The sequence below is a fragment of the Theropithecus gelada genome, chromosome 16 (genome assembly GCF_003255815.1).
Source record: "Theropithecus gelada isolate Dixy chromosome 16, Tgel_1.0, whole genome shotgun sequence".
NCBI classification, from domain to species: domain Eukaryota; kingdom Metazoa; phylum Chordata; class Mammalia; order Primates; family Cercopithecidae; genus Theropithecus; species Theropithecus gelada.
The window spans coordinates 38,178,040-38,200,059 of record NC_037684.1 but is presented as its reverse complement, the minus strand read 5'-3'; the positions used below and the strand labels follow the sequence as shown (position 1 = coordinate 38,200,059).

Here is a 22,020-nt window from a genome sequence, read left to right as displayed (position 1 = left end):
AAAAACCTCATTAAAATTAATGACTAATCAGGAGGCAACATAACCAAAAGCACAGTGAATAAAAGTTTTCATGGTGGGTTCAACATGGGTTTATTGCTTAGAAAGATCCAGGGGATGGCTTTAGGTTTAACTTTGGCTCACCAACCTAACTTTCTAATCATTTATTTCAGTAATAGCTAGAAGTGGGTCTGAATGTTTTCCCAGAGTTTGATACATGGTTTTGCCAGAAGAGAAGTCTTCAGGAGACTTCATTTAAATTCTGATTATTAAACTGAGGCTTTAATCAATGTTAATGCCTTATGTCAAATGTAAAGTTAGAATTTGCTAGGGCTGGGATAGGGAGTGATATTTCTAGGACTCAGACACTGAAAACGCATTCAGCCTCTAGTAACCTGGATGGTTTTCAGTGGCATGGTTAGTCGAATTCATGGTTTTAAACTTAGAAGCAGCTTTCGGGGGAGAGGGTAGGTTGGAGCATTTATTACGTATTTTACTGTTTAATGTCTTAACCGTGGGCCTTTTAATTTGTACTTAATGAAATGATTGTGGGGCTGTGGAAAACATTTACCTATTTACCTTGGAAGTTTTAAAAGACAGTCCACTTTTTAGCATGTGTGTTGTGTCCAGCCTGTGGTTGTCTTTAACTAATAAATGTGATTTTTCTCCCCATTCTCTCTATTTATTTATTTGCGTATAGGCCTCTTACCTGGTGTGAATTCCTGAATGTGGAAAACACCTGGCAGTAGTAGTACCCAGCTTTGCAGTTAATGAGTAGATTTGCTTTTCAGCAATACTGTTGCACCTTCTAGCTGGCCTTTTTTTAAACACTTGTACACACTTGTAAAGAACTATTTCCTGAACCTGGTACAGCACTTTTATTAATGATAAAAAAAAGTTCTAAGTTACATTAACTCAATTGCTAAGCTGTTACCCACGCTTAATCAGGTGGTAGTTTGGTAGTATCACAGTGAAATGCAGATTGTTCAACTGAGTGAAGCTGGTGTAAGAAATCATGGACTTTGGAATCAGACTTCCTCAGTCTGGGTATACCACTTTTCCACTTTCTGGGAGGTTCTTAAGGTGTCGACCTATTTAAATAGAAATTATAAAATCAGAAACCTGCGATGTGAACATGAGTCTCAAAACAGTCACAAGTCTCGTTTTGATGAACCCATAGAAGGGTCCCCTAGAAGAAATCGCACATACGTAGTTTTCTGTCTCACCAGGAGGGTTTAAGACGTGTCAGGGCCCCTTGGTTTATTTCTAGTGCATTACCAGGTGAGGCAGATGCTACTGGCTGAGGACTGCCCTTTGGAAGCCACTGCAATATTTAAAATGACTGTACCACTACTTGAGTCACAAAGTCCCATCGCACCCCCGGGAGCTTAAGCGTCAAGACAACGGCTCTGGGGTTAGGCCTAGGCCACCTGGCGGCAGCATTTGCCTACAGTTAAGGCCTGGGCTTAACTACCGTAAAGGACTAAAACTCTTTAAATGGGAACCAAATGACAAATCTGGTGTTATCCAAATCACCATCTATCTACACCTCAGTCTAAAAGTGTTTGAGGTGTATATAGAAGGTGATTTGGATAATACTTAAGTATTTTGATTTTCTGGGCTGCCAAACAGTGGCAGAAAGAAGTGACTCAAGTGGCTATAGCACGGTTATAAATATGTGGGAATAACCTTTATAGGTGCTTACGAGAAAAGAAAAAGATGGATGTGAGGGGAGGGGCGCGAGACGAACGGCAAGCTAGTAAAGAACCATCCTAGCCGGCGTCCGCCATGGTGTGCGGGGGAAGGCAGCCGCCGGAACGCAGAGATGCGCTTCCGGGGTGGGGCCTGCCGCCCGCAAGCACGCTCACCTCCGTTGCGCCTGCGCCCTGGCCTGCCCGGATTCTGTTAACGGTGGTGGCGGCTTGTTGGTATACGCTGAGTGATGGGAGAGCGTGCTCTTTAACTTCGGAGGGAGATGCGCTCTCGTGTTGCCGTCAGGGCCTGCCATAAGGTCTGCAGGTGCCTGTTGTCTGGATTTGGGGGTCGAGTAGATGCGGGGCAGCCGGAGCTGTTGACGCAAAGGAGTAGCCCCCAAGGAGGACACCTGAGGTCGCACGCGGAGCTCGAGGGGAACGGCGAGCACCCAGAAGCCCCCGGGTCTGGAGAGGGAAGCGAGGCGCTGTTAGAGATCTGTCAGAGAAGGCATTTCCTAAGTGGAAGCAAGCAGCAGCTTAGCCGGGATTCTCTTCTGAGTGGGTGCCACCCCGGCTTTGGACCCTTGGGCGTAGAGTTGCGGAAGAACCTCGCCACAGAATGGTGGACCTCGGTAGTGGTGTTCAGGGAGCAGGTATTCCCGGTGGACGCTCTCCACCACGAACCAGGCCCTTTGCTACCCGGGGACAGTGCCTTCAGGTTAGTTTCTGCAGAAACTCTACGCGAAATCTTGCAAGACAAAGAGCTGAGTAAGGAACAGCTAGTAGCATTTCTTGAGAACGTATTAAAAACTTCTGGGAAACTACGGGAGAACCTTCTTCACGGTATGCTTCACGATTTCATGCTTCAAAACAGGTGTGGGGTGGAAAGGCGAGGCAGTCTTGCTGGATTTTGGGGATTGCAACTGGCCCTTTATTCTCATGCAAAAGAAGCTAGCTAGTTCTCATCTTTTTGAAGTAATCAAGTATATTAACAGTGCTCTACCCTGGAGAAAACTGGTCCTTGGAATCATAGCTGTTCCTTAAAGAAGGACCTGGAAACGCTCTCAATTTCACGGGGCAACTTTTGAACACAGTGCTGTCATTTAGTGCAGCGTAGTCTAAGTGCATAAGGAACTACAAAGACATTTTGAACTTTTCTTAGATTTATTCCAAGTAGAAATGTTGAAATTATAATTCTGAAACTATTTCATGTGTATCACAGGATAAATCCAGGCCGGGCGCAGTGGCTCACGCCTGTAATCCCAGCATTTTGGAAGGCTGAGCCGGGTGGATCACCTGAGGTCAGGAGTTGGAGACCAGCCTGGCCAACATGGTGAAACCCCATCTCTACTAAAAAGACAAAAATTAGCCGGCCGTGATGGCGAACTAAATAAAAATAAAAATATTTTTATTTTTAGAAGATGCATGCTGCAGTATTGGGAGTGAACAAGCTACTTGGGAAGCTGAGGCAGGAGAATCGCTTGAACCCAGGAGGCAGAGGTTGCAGTGAGCCGAGATCACACCACTGCACTCCAGCTTGGGTGACAAGAGCAAAACTCCCTCTCAAAAAAAAAAATCAAATAGTTGGGTTACTTGTTATTAGGAACCAAGATTTTCATTGTAAAAAAAGAGATAATATGTAAAAGAAGGTACGTATAAACTAATGTTAAATATGAATTGGTAAATTAAAATTGAATATGAGTAAATTAAAATCGAATATGGGTCTCACTCTGTCACCCAGACTTGAGTGCAGTAGTGCAGTGGTGTGATCATGGCTCACTGCAGCCTCAACCTCTGAGGCTCAAGTGAACCTCCCACCTCAGCCTCCCAAGTAGCTGGGACTACAGGCGCATGCCACCACACCCAGCTAATTTTTGTGTTTTTCGTAGAGATGAGGTTTTGCCATGTTGTCCAGGCTGGTCTTGAACTCCTGAGCTCAAGCAATCTGCCCGTCTTGGCCTCCCAAAGTGCTGGGATTACAAGTGTGAGCCACACTGCCTAACCTTATGGTTTTTAAAAATATATTTCCTAACTTTCTTCATTGAATGTTCCTAGAAGCAATGTCCCTCCGTAGCAATGAGCACACCTAGTGCCCAGATCTTGTCTAAGGTGAACCAGTACTGGGAGAAATGGCTGATTCCAGTTCTGGGGTTAGGGGAAGTACAAGGTGAGTTTGAAACACTTTATGGTGCTAAAAAGCAAAGAATTGCTTGAAGACTAATGGGTCATATCAAAAGGTCACAGATGCTGACCTGAGAAGGGTTGTCACTGGCTACGTCTAGGACAAATTGAACATTAAGATACATATTAATGATAATGGATCATAACACATTGATTAAAATCTAAGAGTCCAGGGGGGAGGGATTGCATTGGGAGTTATACCTGATGTAAATGACGAGTTGATGGGTGCAGCACACCAACATGGCACAAGTATACATATGTAACAAACCCGCACGTTATGCACATGTACCCTACAACTTAAAGTATAATAATAATAAAAAAATAAAAAATAAAAAATAAAAAAATAAAAAAAATAAGAAAATAAAAATCTAAGAGTCCATAGTATTAATCAAAAACAAATAATTGAGCCTAGAGGTCGGGAGTGTGGGGAAGAGGTAGAGAAAGCTTATGTTTTTACAGAAGCTATGGAATAAATGTAGAAGGAAAGATACATTGGAAAATTCACCATTTCTTAATATTGCAATCCCTGATACAATTGATTCAAGCAACAGTCATCAATGGATTCTAAAATATTGGGTGAAATACTGTTGGGGAGCAGGATATTATTGGGGAGTGGATATTTACTACCTTAACCAAGTAATCAAATTTGGTGTCATCAGTAGTGGAATAACTTGATAACATGTTCCTCCTGTTATTATGCAATAAGATACACACATCTACTATGTAGTATTTTGCTAAAAATGATTAGCCGAAATTAAATCATAAGGAAACAATCAGACAAATTCCAAATGTGGGATAATCTGTGACTAAACTGGACTCAAAAGTTAGTGTCATTAATAGCAAAATTAAGGGGGAAAGGAGTCAGGGGAAATGTTCTAGATTCAAAGAGATGAAAGAAACCTACTCAGAATGCCATACATGAATCTTAATTGGAAAGAAAGAGAACAGTAAAAGATATTTGGGGTGAAAATTGGAACAAATAAAATATCTGCCATATGTTAGATTATATTGTGGTATTATGGTTCACTTTTTATGGTGGTATAATGGTATATAGGAAATATTTTTATTTTTAGAAGATGCATGCTGCAGTATTTGGGAGTGAATAAGAAAAAAAATGTAGCAAAATATTGATAATTGATGAATCTAGGTAAAGGGTATACAAGTGTTCACTCTATATGGATGTTTATTATTTTTTAAACTTTCTTGTAGATTTGAAAATCTTCGCTGGGCAAGGTGGCTCATGCCTGTAATCCCAACAGTTTGGGAGGCTGAGGTGGGCAGATCACGAGGTCAGGAGATGGAGCCCATCCTGGCTAACACGGTGAAACCCCATCTCTACTAAAAATACAAAAAAAATTAGCTGGGCATGGTGGCGGGCGCCTGTAGTCCCAGCTACTAGGGAGGCTGAGGCAGGAGAATGGCATGAACCCGGAAGGCGGAGGCTGCAATGAGCCAAGACCACGCCACTGCACTCCAGCCTGGGCGACAGAGCAAGACTCCATCTCAGAAAAAAAAAGAAAACTTCAAACTAAAAAGTCGGGGTGAAACTACCTAGAATTAAGTGGTGATCGACAGGGTCTCACTCTGTTACTCAGGCTGGAGCACAGTGGCACCATCCCAGCTCACGGCAACCTTGGCCTCCCAGGCTAAAGTGATCCACCTACCAGCTTTCCAAGTAGCTGGAACTACAAGGCACACACCATCATGCCTGGCTTATTTTTGTATATTTTTAGAGGTGAGGTTTTGCTGTGTTGCCCAGTCTGGTCTCAGAACTCCTGAGCTCAAGCAATCTGCCCACCTCGACCTCCCAGAGTGCTGGGATTATAGGCATGAGCCACCGAGCCCGGCCAAGATCTGTCTTTATAGCTCCATGATACTTGTACTGCTGTGTTAACATTATTACTACTATTGATGTGTCTATTGACAAAAGTGATTTGGGTTTGTGGACTAGATGTATACAATGATTTATGTTTTGACAGGTGCCTTGGAACACTATGTTAATTGCCTGGATCTGGTAAACAAGAGGCTACCTTATGGCCTTGCTCAGATTGGAGTGTGTTTTCATCCTGTTTTTGACACTAAGCAGATACCAAATGGTGTTAAAAGGTATAAAAAGTGGCAAATAACTTGGCCTTGTATTTAAATAGTCAAAAACCAGTCATTTCCACTTGGGATAGATTATATAATTTTCAGATAAGCTAACTTCGTGATATTTTTTATATCTAAAGAATTGGTGAGAAGACTGAAGCTTCATTAGTATGGTTTACTCCTGCGAGAACTTCAAACCAATGGCTTGATTTCTGGTTACGTCATCGACTCCAGTGGTGGAGAAAGGTACTGCAACAATAAACTTTAATAGTTAATAAACTGTCATAATGTATCAGTGGTAATTCTTCTGACATACATGAAATTTTATTTGATGTATGTAGCTATTAATATGTTATACAAATAACCTCTTTGTAATGGTTTTCATTGTTCCAGATTACAAAGTTACTTTGGTAAAAACATTTGTTGGACTCAGATGTGTTTGTTGATTAGCCTTTCTGTATAAGGTGAAATTCAAAGCCCTCACCTAGCATTTCTGGCTGATGTAGAGTTTGACCCTTGACCATTGTCACAGCTTCAGCTTTTCCTACCTACCTCCATGAACTTTCCATATTAGTCAAAATGGCTCTGTAATTGATAATCAGGTTTTAGTACTCACTGAAGAAAAGAGTTGAAGTAAGCATTTTTGTCTCGCCATGTGTTATGTTACCATTTCCCGACTCAAACATCCCCAAATACCCATTTAAACTGTATGGAATAATCACGAGTCATCAAGAACTTCACAGAAGGGTAAGAATGAGGACTGGACTATCTGTTACTTTCTTCTTTATCCCAGTTTAGTTCATGGTTAACGTCCCCTCTTCCTCACTGGCCATAAAAAGGCTGGATAACATCAACAGTTTTTTCTCTGTAGTTCTTTCCTACTAAAAAACAATACTTTAAGCAATATACTCAGTATTTTCACTTTTATTTTTGTTGTCTGTTTTTGTTATTGTTTTTTTTTTCCACAAGTACCAGTCATCTTATATTTGGAGGTTAATTCCCATTAGGATATGAAAGGATTCAGCAACAATCGAGATTGTGTTCCTTATGGAGGGGCTCTGGCCAAGAAGGTTGTTGGGGGAGTACAGAGTGTGTATTCTTCAGGGTACTTGCGTAGCCACTCGTGCTTGAGCTCATTGTAGGAAAGGCAGTAGATGAAGAGCATGTAGGCTGCCAGCACCATGGTAAACCCTGAGATGCTCCCCTTCTTCATGTTGATGTACTTGTTGTAGTACCAGTAGTAACCTCTTCGAAACGCTCCAGCAGTGCCACTAGGGCTGAAGTCCCACATCAAGATCCACCTTGGCAGCTCCCCTAGTTTGACCTCCAGAAGTGTCTCGTCCTTCACTGGTACAACTGACGCCATCTTCGTTTTTTTAGAGACATAATCTCACTCTTTGGCCCAGGCTGGAGTGCAGTTGCACAGTCACAACTCACTGCAACTTCTTTTATTATTTGTAGAGATGAAGTCTTGCTCTGTTGCCCAGGCTGGTCTCGAAGTCCTAAGCTCAAGTGATCCCCCTGCCTCGGCCTCCCAAAGAGCTGGGATAACAGGCATGAGCCACTGCGCCCAGCCAGTATTTTCACTTTTTAAAAATTAAATTTCAGCAACCTGTGGTCCCAGCTACTCTGAATCCTAAGGCAGGAGGATTGCTTGAGGCCAGCAGTAGGAGGCAGCAGTGAGCTATGATTGCACCTGTGAATAGCCACTGCACTCTCTAACCTGGGCAACAGAATGAGACACATCTCAAAAAAAAAAAAAAAAAACTAAATTAGAATGTATTTTAAAATTTGTTTTCAGGACTTGACTAGTTTCACACATTTGCTGAATTAAAAAGTATCAATTTAAATTCTTACAGATAATTATGGGAGTAGAGTTAAATTAGCATGTATTTATATGTTAAGACAAACTTAAATTTTCTTTTCCAGTTTGCCATGAGTCCATCTAACTTCAGCAGCAGTGACTGTCAGGATGAAGAAGGCAGGAAAGGAAACAAACTTTACTACAGTTTTCCCTGGGGAAAGGAGCCGATAGAAACCCTGTGGAACCTAGGAGATCAAGAACTTTTACACATGTATCCTGGCAACGTTTCTAAATTACATGTATGTTTTACCTCGAGCTCCTATGTATTTTTTACCCAGATTCTCTATAATCATTTCTGAACCATTTGAGAATAAGGTGCAAACATGGTGTTCCATGACCCCTTAATACTTCATTGTGTATTTTTCAGATGCAGAGACACTCACCTACATAACTACAATCCAACCATCAAAATCAGGAAATTAACAGTAATCCACTATTGCCACCGAGCCCTACAAATTGAACTGATTATCTCAATAATGGCCTTTGTAGGTCCAAGATCTTATCTTTCATGTAGTTGTCATATGCCTTTACTCTCCTTCAAATGAACAGTTCCTCTTGTCCTGCGTGACCTTGACATTTTTGAAGAGTACAGTCTAGTTAGTCTGTAGAATATGCCTTGACTGGGATCTGTCTGCTGTTTCCACGTGATTTATATATTTTTGTCGGGAGTACTACAGAAGTGGTGCTGCTCTCTTCTCAGTGTGTCATGAGGAGTGTTACTGGTGATGTTAACTTTTATCATTTAGTTAAGATTGTGTCTACCAGATTTCTCCAATGTAAAGTTAATAAATATTTTGTACTTATGAATTAACTAATGGCCAGGCGCGGTGGCTCATGCCTGTAATCCCAGCACTTTGGGAGGCTGAAGTGGGAGGATCACAAGGTCAAGAGATTGAGACCATCCTGGCCAACATGGTGAAACCCTGTCTCTACTGAAAATACAAAAATTAGCTGGGTGTGGTGGCATGCCCTTATAGTCCCAGCTACTTGGGAGGCTGAGATAGGAGAATCGCTTGAACCCGGGAGGTGGAGGTTGTAGTGAGCCAAGATCGTGCCACTGTACTCCAGCCTGGCGACAGAGTGAGACTCCATCTAAAAAAAAAAAAAAAATTAGTAATTAATTAAGTGTCGTGGGCAGATACTTTAAGATGATGCAGATAATTTCTTTGTCACCAAATTTTGCCTTACTGGTTGCAGCATCCATTGATGATTCTTGCCCAGATCAGTTATTACTGTGAGGTTTGCCAAATGGTAATTTTTTTTTTTTTTTCTCTTTAAAGGGTTTTTTTTGAGACAGGATTTCACTCTATCGCTCAGGCTGAAACACAGTGGTGTGGTGATAGCTCACTGCAACCTCAAACTCTTGAGCTCAAGCAATCCTGTCTCAGCCTCCCAAGTAGCTAGGACTACAAGCATGTATCACCGCACCTGACTAATTGTTTAATATTTGTAGAGACGGGGTCTAACTTTGTTTCCTGGGCTGGTCTCAAACTCCTGGGATGAAGCAATCCTCCTGCCTCAGCCTCCCAAAATGCTTGGATTATAGGAATGAGTCACCATGTTTGGCCATGTCACCAAATTTTGCCTTACTGATTGCAGCATCCCTTGATGATTCTTGCTGAAATCAGTTAGTACTATGAGATTTGCCAATGGTGTTTTTTTCCCCTTTCCTTTTTTTTTTTGTTTTTTTAAACCAAATTCCATCATTCCTTCTAGATTTACTGGTCAGCAATATACTGTAGAGTAGAGCTTTTCCTTCTCCCCCATTTTTTTTTATATTGGTATGGATTCACAGATTACTTTCTCAGTAGGTTACAGTGTGTTACTGTCATTATTTATTTTGATGGTCAAATTGTCCTAGACTTGGCCAGTGTCCTTTTGACATATCTCCATCATTGTCTTGACGAGCACTTCCTTACCTTTTGTAGCAATATATTGTTGCAGGATCATCAGTGAGCCAAGACTGTGCTACTGCACTCCAGCCTGTACAACAGGATGAGACTATGTCTCAACAAAAAAAAGAAAAAATACATAGCAAAAACACAGGAGTTTATATATAATGAGTAGAAAGTAGATTAATTTTAATTTTTTTGTTTTTTGAGACGGCGTCTCACTCTGTTGCCCAGGCCAGAGTGCAGTGTCGCAATTCCCAGGTTCAAGTGGTTCTTCTGCCTCAGCCTCCTGAGTAGCTGGGACTACAGGCACGCGCCACCACACCCGGGTAATTTTTGTATGTTTAGTAGAGACAGGGTTTCACCATATTGACCAGGCTGGAGTTTTTAAATATGAATAACTAATGAAAAACTAGAAGGCTTAACTGGTGAACATTTTCCTTTAACTCCACCACCATCACACTTCATTTTGGGGTATTCAGCTCTCAAATGAAACTTACTGGTTAATTATCATAGTTAAAGAACAGCTCAACCTTGTGCCTAGGGATTTAAAGATGATTTTTGTATTGTCACTATTAGTCTCTTATTTTGTTCTTTTTTTTTTTCTTTCTTTTGTATGAAGAATGGGGTCTCACTATGTTACCCAGTCTGGTCTTGAACTCCTGGGCTCAAGCTGTCTTCCTGCCTCTGCCTTTCTAAGTGCTAAGATTACATGTGTAGCCACCAAGCCCAGATTATTTTGTTCTTTTATTGGTATCATTTTCACTAATGAAGAGTTTTCCTATTGCAGAAATTTTTTCTTCCATGACACTGTTCCTTTTCTGTTTCCAAAGTTCACAAAATTATTCATCATTAGTTGACCATGTTATAAAATATTAAGTAGAATTTCTGTCATTTAGTATGCTTTCTTGAAATGTTTCTCAGGCCATTTCTTTCTAAAAATTATTTAATAGAGATGGGGTCTCACTGTGTTGCTCAGGCTGGTCTTGAACTCCTGGGCTCAAGCGATCCTCCTGCCTCAGCCTCCCAAAGTGCTGAGATTATAGGCGTGAACCACTGCACCCAGCCTCTTAGGCCGTTTTGTATATGTTTTTAGTTGATTTTATAGTTAATGTCCAAATATATTTTTTAGAGAACAGTGAAGCAGACCAATAAAGGCTGAAAAACAGTTAGGATAGAAAATAATTTGTTCTGGATGGTGTGAGAAATCAGATATTGTTAGAAGAGTTGCCACCAGATATCCTGACATTGTTGGATATCCAATTTTCAAAAAATTAGAAAACATTAAACAGTTTTTTGTTTGTTTGTTTTAAATAGAGATGGGATCTTGCCATGTTGCCCAGGCTGGTCTCAAACTCCTGGACTCAAGTGATCCTCCTGCCCTGGCCTCCCAAAGTGCTGGGATTATAGGAGTGAGTCACTGTGCCCAGCCTAAAGCATTCTTCATACTTAAAGATTCAGATTTAGATTTTGTTTGATTCATATCACACCACAGAATCTGTCAATACTTGAGTTTGTCCTTTTTTTTTTTTTTTTTTTTTTTTTTTGAGATGGAGTCTCACTCTGTCACCCAGGCTGGAGTATAGTGGCACAATATCTGCTCACTGCAACCTCTACCTCCTGGGTTCAAGTGATTCTCATGCCTCAGCCTGCCGAGTAGCTGGGACTACAAGCATGCACCACCACGCCCAGCTAATTTTTGTCTTTTTAGTAGAGAGAGGGTTTCACCATGTTGGCCAGGCTGGTCTCGAACTCCTGAACTCAAGTGATTCGTCCACCGTGGCCTCCCAAAGTGCTGGGATTACAGACATGAGCCACTGCTCCCAGCCCAGTTTATCTTATTAACTATCAGTTCTGTAACTGTGTGAAATATAACTGGTAGAATAGAGTCCCAGGTATCAGAAAGTTTATTGCCTTTGAGGGCAAATTCTTGTGAATCTTTAAAGTATCATATGCAATTCAAATAGGTTTAAAATGTCAGTATATATATGTATTAATGAAGACTAGTTGATCATGAATAATTAACAGAAGCTGAGGATTTAAATTTGTGGGCTTTTCTCTTTTTCTTTTTTTTTTTGTTCTGTGACTCTAGCCAAAGGTGGTTATTTAAGTATTTTTAAAAATTACATGAATATCCAGGTGAATAATGATTTACAAAAAAAGAAAGATGAAAGTGCAACTGTTTTTATCCAAAACTTAAAAAATTTCTAGGATTGAAATTTTTAAGAAATTTGAAATGATTCCTCTTCAATTTAGAGAAGTAAGTCTGTTTATCAATACTTAATTCATATCATGTACTATGATGTAGTTTATTTTCATAATTATGGCTTTAATGCAAAAAGTAAGTTTTTAAAAGATTTTTTTTTATGAAAATAACTTTACATTTCAGAAAATTATACTCCAAATCCCTTTCCCTAAAGCACACCATTTTTTTCCCTAAGGCCTCTTCTGAACTTTATGAATAATCAGGGAACAATTTTTACTTAAAGTGTTACCTTTCTAGGCCGGGCACAGTGGTTCACGCCTGTAATCCCAGCACTTTGGGAGGCTGAGGTGGGTGGATCACCTGAGCTGAGGAGTTTGAGAACAACCTGGCCAATATGGTGAACCCTGTCTCTACTAAAAATAGAAAAAAAATTAGCCGGACATGGTGGTTTGCGCCTGTAGTCCTAGCTACTCAGGAGACTGAGGCAAGAGAATCACTTGAACCCGGGTGGTGGAGGTTGGCAGTGAGGTGAGATCACGCCATTGCACTCCAGCCTGGGTGACAGAGCGAGACTCCGGCTGTATTTTAAAAAAAAAAAAAAAAAAAAAGGGTTACCTTTCTGAATACTAACTCTTAGCTCAGAAGCATTAAATAAATAGTTTGTAGGGCTGTTGAAAAAATTGATGCCTAGGTCCCACTTCAGTTGAGTTCGTTCAGAATCTCTGGGATAGAGCCCAACCAAGCACCATAGTTTTAAAATTCACATTTGGGCCTCGCTGATGAAACACTGGACTCACTGAGAGCAGAGAATGCATCTTTATCGTCTTCTTGGGCCCAGTGCCTACCACAGGCCTGGTACAGAGTGGGTGCTTTGTAAAATGAAACTTTACTTTTATATTCCGATTGTGTAAGTCTAAAATATGTACTCGGGAGGCTGAGGCAGGAGAAATCACTTGAACCTGGGAGGTGGACGTTGCAGTGAGCTGAGATCGCACCACTGCACTCCAGCCTGGCCAGGCAACAGAGTGAGACTCCGTCTCAGGGAAAAAAAAAAAAAAACAGTTCCGTGAAATGATTCTTTATTTTTCTTCTGTTTTTCTGTGAAGGGCCGAGATGGACGAAAAAATGTGGTTCCTTGTGTTCTGTCTGTAAATGGGGATCTAGACCGAGGCATGCTGGCCTACCTCTATGATGCTCTCCAGCTGACGGAGAACTCCTTTACAAGAAAGAAAAATCTTCATAGAAAGGTGCTGTTGATGTTTTAGAGATAGGCTTGGGAAACTAAAAATATGGGTTGTTGTTGTTTTTTTCTTAATGTTAGTGTGCTTGGTTTCTAACATAAACTGTGAATAATAAATTTAGTGCATGTAGTCTAAGTATTTTTTAGTTTTTTTAGAATCTGGCCACAGGAATAAGAATCAGGTTCTCACAGAATAGAACAAGGCATCCCTAATAAGTATTCCCAAAGGCATTTCTGTTTAATTGTGAACAGACAGCTGTCTCTGTGACTCCTAGCCCCTGAACCTTTCCATTGGTGGCTTCCATTTGTATCAGAAGCTGAAGCATTGGTACACAGGAGGAAGAAAGACCCGGATCAGGGACACCAGTGCTGTTGACCTCTCTGCCCCCGGGTATCTGGCTTCTGGTCTCGTGCCACATGGCTGGTCGCTGGATCAGAGGAGCTAGATGTGGGCCTGGAAAGGCTGATTTTAGTGCATGAACGTGCACTTGGATTATTTTTATGGATCAAAGAAAATTGAGAGGAGAAGTTGAAGTTATAGGAGAGAAAATAAATGACTAATGGGGCAAGATGAAGGAAACAGGAGGGGTCAGGATGGGATCAAGAGCCCAAGTAGAGGAATGTGTCTTGAAAAGGAGTTACTTGAGGCTGGGCGCGGTGGCTCACGCCTGTAATCCCAGCACTTTGGGAGGCCGAGGTGGGCGGATCACAAGGTCAGGAGATCGAGACCACGGTGAAACCTCGTCTCTACTAAAAATACAAAAAATTAGCCGGGCGCGGTTGTGGGCGCCTGTAGTCCCAGCTACTCGGGAGGCTGAGGCAGGAGAATGGCGGGAACCCGGGAGGCGGAGCTTGCAGTGAGCTGAGATCCGGCCACTGCACTCCAGCCTGGGCGACAGAGCAAGACTCCGTCTCAAAAAAAAAAAAAAAAAAAAAAAAGAAAAGGAGTTACTTGAAACAGCAGGGAAGAAAAAAAGGATAGTGAGATAATAAAAAGGCTACTGGGCTTTTTGGCCTTTGAAGGACATTTTACTGATACCCTCTGTTTTCTCAGGGATTTAGGAGGCACTATTAGTTTAAAGGTGGAAGAGTGGGGGTTTAAATGGCACGAGTGGGGAATAGTCATATACCCTTTGAAGATAAAAGGAAGCTGCCCCAAATCAAAAGTTTTAACAAGTAATGTTGAGTTGAGTGTTCAGCTGGGATTGGAAACCATGAGTTTGTAGGAAACCACTCTGCTTAGTTAAGTAATTTATACAGTGTTCATTTAGCCTGCTATAGCCATGGAGAAGTCTGATTATAGAAATTGTTCTGGGGGATGGGGGTTATAAATGGTATGTAGCTAATAAAGAAAGGAATCCTTTATTTTTCTTATACTCCACTTCCAAACCGTCAGCAAATCCTGTTTGACTCTAACTTCAAAACTTATCCTGAGTCTGACCACTTCCTAGCCTGTCCCCTGCTACCACCCTGCTATAAGCCACCGCCACCCCTCCTCCCCCGATAGAGTGGCTCTGTTCAAAGGTGCATGTTGTGTTGCTCCTCTGCTCAGAGCCTTCCGGGAAAGCTGCTCATCTCACTCAGGAAAAACCGAAGCCCTCTTTTTGATCTGCTATTCTCCACCTCACTCAGTCTGCTCCAACAGCACTGACCTTGCTATTTCTAGAACATGCCGGAGATGCTGCCAGCTCAGAGCCGTCATTTGTATTCCCCATTGCCTAGAGTGCTCTTTCTCCATCATCCACGTCTTGTCCCCCCACCTCCTTTCAAGTGTCCTTTCAGGTGTCCTCTCAAGTGTCACCATAGGGAAAGGACCTTCTCTGACCACCTTAAAGTTGCTGAAAACCTCGCCCAGCCTGCCCCTTGCCAGCATGTTCCATCTTCTTCCTTTTTTAGCACCTACCACCTTCACATATATTATTTACTTATTTTTATTGTCTGTTTCTCCCTGCCACGAGAGACAGAGATTTTTGCCCCTAGCACCTGGAACTATTCCTGGTATCAGAGGCATTAAAATGTTTGTTGGATGAATTAATGAATGAGAAGAGCAGGCTGGGCTGAATGGCTCACGCCTGTAATCCCAGCACTTTGGGAAGCCAAGGTGGGTGGATCATTCAGGTCAGGAGTTGGAGACCAGTCTGTCTGGGCAACATGGCAAAACTTTGTCTTTACAAAAAAAAATACTAAAAACTAGCTGGGCATGGTGGCAGGCACCTGTAGTCCCTGCTACTTAGGAGGCTGAAGTGGGAGGATGGCTTGAGCCCAGAGACGGGGGTTGCAGTGAGGCAGTGAGTGGAGCATTCTAGCCTGGGCAACAGAGCCAGACCCTGTCTGGAAAAAAAAAAAATTAATTTTTTAATTTAAAAAAATATATATATAAAGAGAGGAACAGTAGTTTTTGACAAGAGAGAGAAAGTTGAAATGCTAAGCCACGTGGCCCTGGCTGGTAGGGTCCAAAGTGATGCTTGGAAGAAGCATTTTGACTGAGGGAGTTGTCAGAAAATGGGAAGGTCTCAAGTTAATTTGTTTTTTGTTGTTGTTGTTGTTTTTTGTTTTTTTTTTTTTTGAGACAGGATCTCACTCTGTCCCCCAGACTGGAATGCAGTGGCATGATCTTGGGCTCACTGCAGCCTTGACCTCCCAGGTCAAGCATTCTTCCCACCTTAGCCACCTGAGTTGCTGGGACTACTGGTGTGTGCCACACCCAGCTAATTTTTTTTTTTGTTTTTTTGATAGAAGTTTTCACCGTGTTGCCCAGGCTGGTCTCAAACTCCTGAGCTCAAGGAATGCACCTGCCTTAGCCTCCCAAAGTGCTGGCATTACAGACATGCACCACCATGCCTGGCCAATTTAATTTCTTTCTGTCAAACATCTAAGTGGAGAGATCTGGACGCAGCTGAGTATGTTATTACATGGTGTTTTTATGACCTCAGCTAACTTCTGTTTTCACACAGAAAATTGTAACTGTTAAGAAACTGTGTTTGTTAATACTTGTGTTATATTTAAACTTTTGTTATATTTAAACAAACTATGCTTTTTCCCCCTTTCCTGTCTTCTCCTTCCCCCATTTAATTGCCTTAGGTACTTAAACTTCACCCTTGTTTAGCCCCTATTAAGGTTGCTTTGGATGTAGGAAGAGGCCCCACATTGGAACTAAGACAGGTGAGTTAAATGAGTTTAAATGTCATGATTTTAATTACAGGTTGAGTATTGTCCAAAACACTTTGGACCAGGACTGTTTTGGATCTCGGATTTTTTTGGTATATTTGCATCTCTAATCCAAAAATCCAAAATCTTAAATGTTCTGATGAGCATTTCCTTTGAACTCAAGGTTTCAGGTTTTGGAGCATTTTGGATTTTGGGTTTTCTGATTAGGGATGCTCAACCTAACATCCCTAATCAGAGTGCAGTGGCACGATCTCGGCTCACTGCAAACTCTGCCTCCCAGGTTCAAGCAATTCTCCTGCCTCACCCTCCCTAGTAGATAGGATTACAGGTGACCACACCTGGCTAATTTTTTAGTATTTTTAGTAGAGACAGGGTTTCATCATGTTGGCCAAGCTGGTCTCTAACTCCTGACTTCAAGTGATCCACCCACCTCGGCCTCCCAATGTGCTGGGATTACAGGCGTGAGCCACCGTGCCTAGCCTTTCCCCTTTGAACTTAACACTTTTGATAACTGACTATATTCAAATATTCTAGATATATAATTTGATTTTTCTAATTTGTTCTGATGATTAAATACTCTTAAGAAAAGCCATGGGGGATGGCTTTCATTTCGTTCCAGAGACTCCTTCACCAGTCATCATTTCTGTCTGGGTAATTGAGACCCAGTCCAGACGTGAACGTGGACACTAAAAAGATTTAAAGACTTTGAGAGTCCCCCAGCTTTCTGACCCTGGCTTCTGTGGAGAGGTCTGGGAAGATGGGAGATAGTGAACTCAAAGAAGATACTGGCTTATGTCCCACATTTTCTCCCAGGGTATGTCAGCCTCCCTAATACACTTACAGCTAGGAAACTCCTAGGGTGATGTAGCTCAGTCACCATTTAGTAACGTCTGGAGAGATTTGTGGTTGTCCTAAGAGTGGGAGGGTGCTGCGGGCCTCTCCTGGAGGCCAGGAATGCTGCTAAACACCCTGGGTCAGCAGTGCCAGGGTAAGGAACCCTGCTCTGGACTGTTGGTGCTAGACTGTTAAGGGGGTTTTAAATTATGCTTTGTTTTGTTTCCCTATTGCTTGTTAAGAAAACAGTAAAGTTTACTATGTCATTTATTCATCATTACTTCTGTATTTCCAGTCAAGCTTTTGTCTCCAGCATTCCAGTGAAATTGGTTGATCAGTCTCGAAACAATTTCCATGGTTGGCTTCTGGAGTACTCCTCTCCTTTTCCTCATCCTTTTTCTTTCCTGGCTCTTCTTCCTCTTCCTGACTTGGTGGTATAACCTAGGGCTCAGGTCTCACCTCTCAGATGAGGGCTCTGAGTTCATACAGCCCTTTGCATCTCCTGGTTTTTTTTCTGACAGAATCTGTTTTGATTTTGTGTTTTGAATGATGATAATAAAAATTCTTATTTGGCATACAGATTTCTCAGAAGATTGGCATTTAGTACTCAGCTTTGCAATGCTTACTTCATTTTCAGAAGTATACAATTTATGAAGTATATGATATGGAAGTTATAAACATTAACATCACATAAAGAAACATACCCATTTTAGAGATTGAAGAGGGTGATCTGTGGCTTCACAAAAATAGGATACTCACTCTTAACTATCATTATTTCTTTCATATTTGAAGTTTTTCTATTTCTTTCTAGGTTTGTCAAGGGCTATTTAATGAGTTACTAGAAAATGGAATTTCTGTGTGGCCTGGTTATTTGGAAACTATGCAGTCCTCATTGGAACAACTTTATTCAAAGTAAGACTTGTATTATCATTAAAGAGTGTATTTCTTCAACAGTTTTTGATTATGTCTCCTTATGAATTACAGAAACAAATCTCTTCTAAATTTATATATAAAATATAATTTTAAATTATTCCTCACTTCCCCTTTTACAGAACTATGTATACTTAGTTCATTGCTACAGCAGGGAACAGGATTCAGCAAAGTGTGTTTGAGCACATGCCATGTGCAGTTCCAAGACTTAATGGCATGAAGTTTGTATACCTCAGCTTATCCACTTATGGATGAAAGTATGTATGTAGACAGCATGTGTTGAATCAAGACTGAAGGAATATGAGTGGAATGCCTGTCTTTGCTGGCATTGTGGTCCATTCCAAGACTGAGTGGAAAGGAATTCTATTCTGGAGGGATAGTCTATTCTAGTCTTCTAAGGGATTGGCACCTCTGTTCACCCAATTGCTCAAGACAGAGAAACTGGCTGTCATCCTTAACTCCTCCCTCTTCCTTATACTCTATATCTAGTCCATCACCAAATGCTGTAAGCTTGCCTTCTAAATGTATCTCAAGTCCATCTCTGTCTTCGCTGCCACTACCCAAGCTAGAGTCAACAATATCTCTTGCCTGGATTATTGAAATCATCTCCTAATTGAGCTGTCTGTGTCTAGTCTCACCCCATGCTATTTCATTAATTGTTGTTTTTAAGTAATCCATTCTTGTTATTTTTTTAAAACTTTTTGCGTTGAATGCGTATCTTTTGGGTGAAAAGTTGTGAAGCATTGTGTTTTGATCTTCAGTTCTCTGAAAATTTGTTAAAATACACCTTCCAGGCCAGGCATAGTGGCTCACACCTGTAATCCCAGCACTTTGGGAGGTCAAGGTGGGCGGATCACCTGAGGTCAGGAGTTCAAGACCAACCTGGCCAACATAGCGAAACACCGTCTCTACTAAAAATACAAAAATTTACCCAACGATGGTGGCTTGTGCCTGTAGTCCTAGCTACTTGGGAGGCTGAGGCGGAGAATTGCTTGAACCCAGGAGGCAGAGGTTGCAGTGAGCTGAGATCAAGCCACTGCACTCCATCCTATGCAACAGAGCAAGACTCCTTCTCAAAAAAAAAAAAAAAATACACCTTTCAGATGATGTCCAAAGAAAAGTAGTTTTCTATAATTAGAGCATCTAATGGTTTTATTACATATAAAATGAAGGGGCAGCACTTGAACTTTCTTGTCCTCTCAGGTTCTAAAATCTTATACTTTGAGCCATGTGGACATTATCAAGTTGCAGTTGTTCTTTATATGGTAAAGGTTTTGTTGTCCCAGGATATTTTTATGAAAATATTATTAAGCACCTACTATATTTTATGCACTTTGATATAGTAGTGAACAAGATAGAAAAATTTACTATTCTTTTTTTTTTTTTTTTTAGACAGAGTCTCACACTGTCTCCCGGGTTGGAGTGCAATGGTGTGATCTCGGCTCACTGCAACCTCTGCCTCCCGGGTTCAAGTGATTCTCCTGCCTCAGCCTCCCTAGTAGCTGAGATTACAGGCACCCCATGCCCAGCTAATTTTTTGTAGTTTTAATAGAGATGGGGTTTCACTATGTTGGCCAGGCTGGTCTCGAACTCCTGACCTCGTGATCCGCCCACCTCGGCCTCCCAAAGTGCTGAGATTACAGGCATGAGCCACCACGCCTGGCCATACTATGGCTTATGTTCTAGGAGGACAAAATAGACAATAAACAGAGAAATAAAAAGTTTCTGATGGAGTCCTACAAAAGAAAGAAACAGTAATGAGATAGTGTGACTTGGTAAGCATACAGAAGGTCAGCTGTGCGTCTGTCTGTTTGGTTATTACTGAACTAGAAGCTATAAGCTAACATACTCAGTAATAAATGAAACATGATTTTGGTATAATTTGTTATACCAAATTGCATCTTTATTATAATATTGTTTATTGTAAGAGACTTCCGTATAATTTGTTATACCAAATTGCATCTTTATTATAATATTGTTTATTGTAAGAGACTTCCGTCTAAAATAATTGTTCTCAGATTGCGTCCAAGAACCAAAAGGCGGAGATTATGAGGTTCATCTGTGATATCACCCCAAATGCCCAAATGATGTGTTGAGGTACCAGTGTTTATTCTCAGATTTGATTTTATTTTATGACTTTTCAGCTCTAGCAATAAGTTAGAAACTGTCTGAAAAGTTTACTTTAAATACGATTCAGAACTTTACAAATGTTGGGTTTTTTTGATCACCCTCAAGCCCTGACTGAGTTTGTGACTCTTGAGAGTGCATGGACACTGGCATGACAGCTGGCAACATGGAGGAATTTATCATTTACATTTGTGCTCATGTGTCTATTTAACTACTTTGTTCTTAGGTATGATGAAATGAGTATCCTCTTCACAGTTTTGATCACTGAAACTACTTTGGAGAATGGATTAATACATCTGAGAAGCAGAGACACGACAATGAAGGAAATGATGCATATATCCAAATTAAAAGACTTTTTGATTAAGTATATATCATCAGCTAAGAATGTATAGATTTTTATATTTGTATAATAAATATTCTTCTTTCCTAATTTGGTTGTCTTATGTTCACTCAGATTTATTTCTAGCCCCTTTGCACTTATGAAGTGGACATTTGTGGTGCTTGCTTTCTTTCAGTGTTTATATTTTTGATGTCTTTCATTGTATCAGGAATATGTTCAGCTACAAGAAACAAAAATCTATACTGGATTAAGCAAATTGGGGTTTGTTTTTCTCATATACAAGAACGCTACAGGGTAGACTGTCCAAAGCGAGTATTACTGTTCCTATAGTTAGGGACCCAGGCACGCATTTTCTGTTCTGCCATCTTTTCGTACGCTGGTGTTTATCTTTAGAATTGTCGCTTCAGGATCATAGGTGGCTGTGTATCTAGTTAGGAGAAAAGTTAAAGAGACAAGAGCTAGTCAGCCAAGACTCTTCCTTTTTAAATTAGGAAAGTAAAAACTTTTCCAGACATCCCAGTTGGAAGATGTCTTTACATCTTTTTGGTCAGAACTAAGTCAAATGATGATTTCTAGACAAATTACTATCCAAGGGAATGAAAATGATTTAGATCAAACAATTTATTCCTTGAGGCTGCGATAGTATCTTCCTCTCTCAGAAATGGGCTTTGTTACCAGGAAGGAAAAGGTCTTTATGGAATCTGCCACATCTATACTGTCAGGTATCAAAAATTAACCTAAAAATAAACTTTTAAAACTTAGAGTATTTATGGATTTTTGAAAAGCAAACTAAAATATATGTTAGATGTCATCTATTGCGGTTTGTGTCCTGTCTAATATCTATGTTTATAAGAAATCTTTTCTGTGTTGATATGATTGTGTAAAATATCCCATTGTTACCAACTTGACAAAAATTCCAACTGACAGTGTCTGTAAAATATTTCAAAAGTTTGGCTAACTTAATTGATTTTACTTGGTAGGTTTTTCTCTTTTTTATTTTTAACTTTAATTTTAATTTTTTTGTAGAGACACAGTCTCACCATGTTGGCTAAGCTGGTCTTGCGCTCCAAGCCTCAAGCAGTCCTCCCGCCTTGACCTCCTAAAGTGGTAGGATAACAATCGTGAGCCACTGCACCCAGCCTCGTTTTGGTTATTTTATGCCTTTTTTTTTTTTTTTTATGGAGAATTTTTAAAACAGACATATAATTAATAGTACTAATCCCGTGTACTGATTATCTAGCACCAACAATAGCCAACCTTTGGCCAGTCCCACCTCATCCACCAATACTGCCCTTCCATATTATTTCAGTTATTTATTTAAATTGATATATTAATATATGAGACAGGGTCTCACTATGTGGCCCAGGATGCTCTCAAACTCCCAGGCTCAAGTGGTCCTCCTGTCTCAGCCTCCCAAAATATGGGGATTATAGGCATGAACCACCTCACCTGGCCTCCT

General features: G+C 40.9%; 1 protein-coding gene and 1 pseudogene across 1 annotated transcript; one reads left to right on the top strand and one right to left on the bottom strand.

Moving 5' to 3' along the window:
- Positions 1-1,875: 1,875 nt before the first annotated feature.
- Positions 1,876-20,651, top strand: POLG2 (DNA polymerase gamma 2, accessory subunit). The gene is made up of 8 exons (XM_025362674.1): positions 1,876-2,534; positions 5,852-5,978; positions 6,101-6,206; positions 7,890-8,063; positions 13,029-13,169; positions 16,244-16,324; positions 17,976-18,076; positions 20,448-20,651. Exons 1-8 carry the CDS (start codon positions 1,973-1,975, stop codon positions 20,611-20,613), a joined length of 1,458 nt encoding a protein of 485 aa, XP_025218459.1. The 5' UTR covers positions 1,876-1,972; the 3' UTR covers positions 20,614-20,651.
- LOC112609208 lies at positions 7,006-7,326 on the bottom strand (annotated as a pseudogene).
- Positions 20,652-22,020: the final 1,369 nt, after the last annotated feature.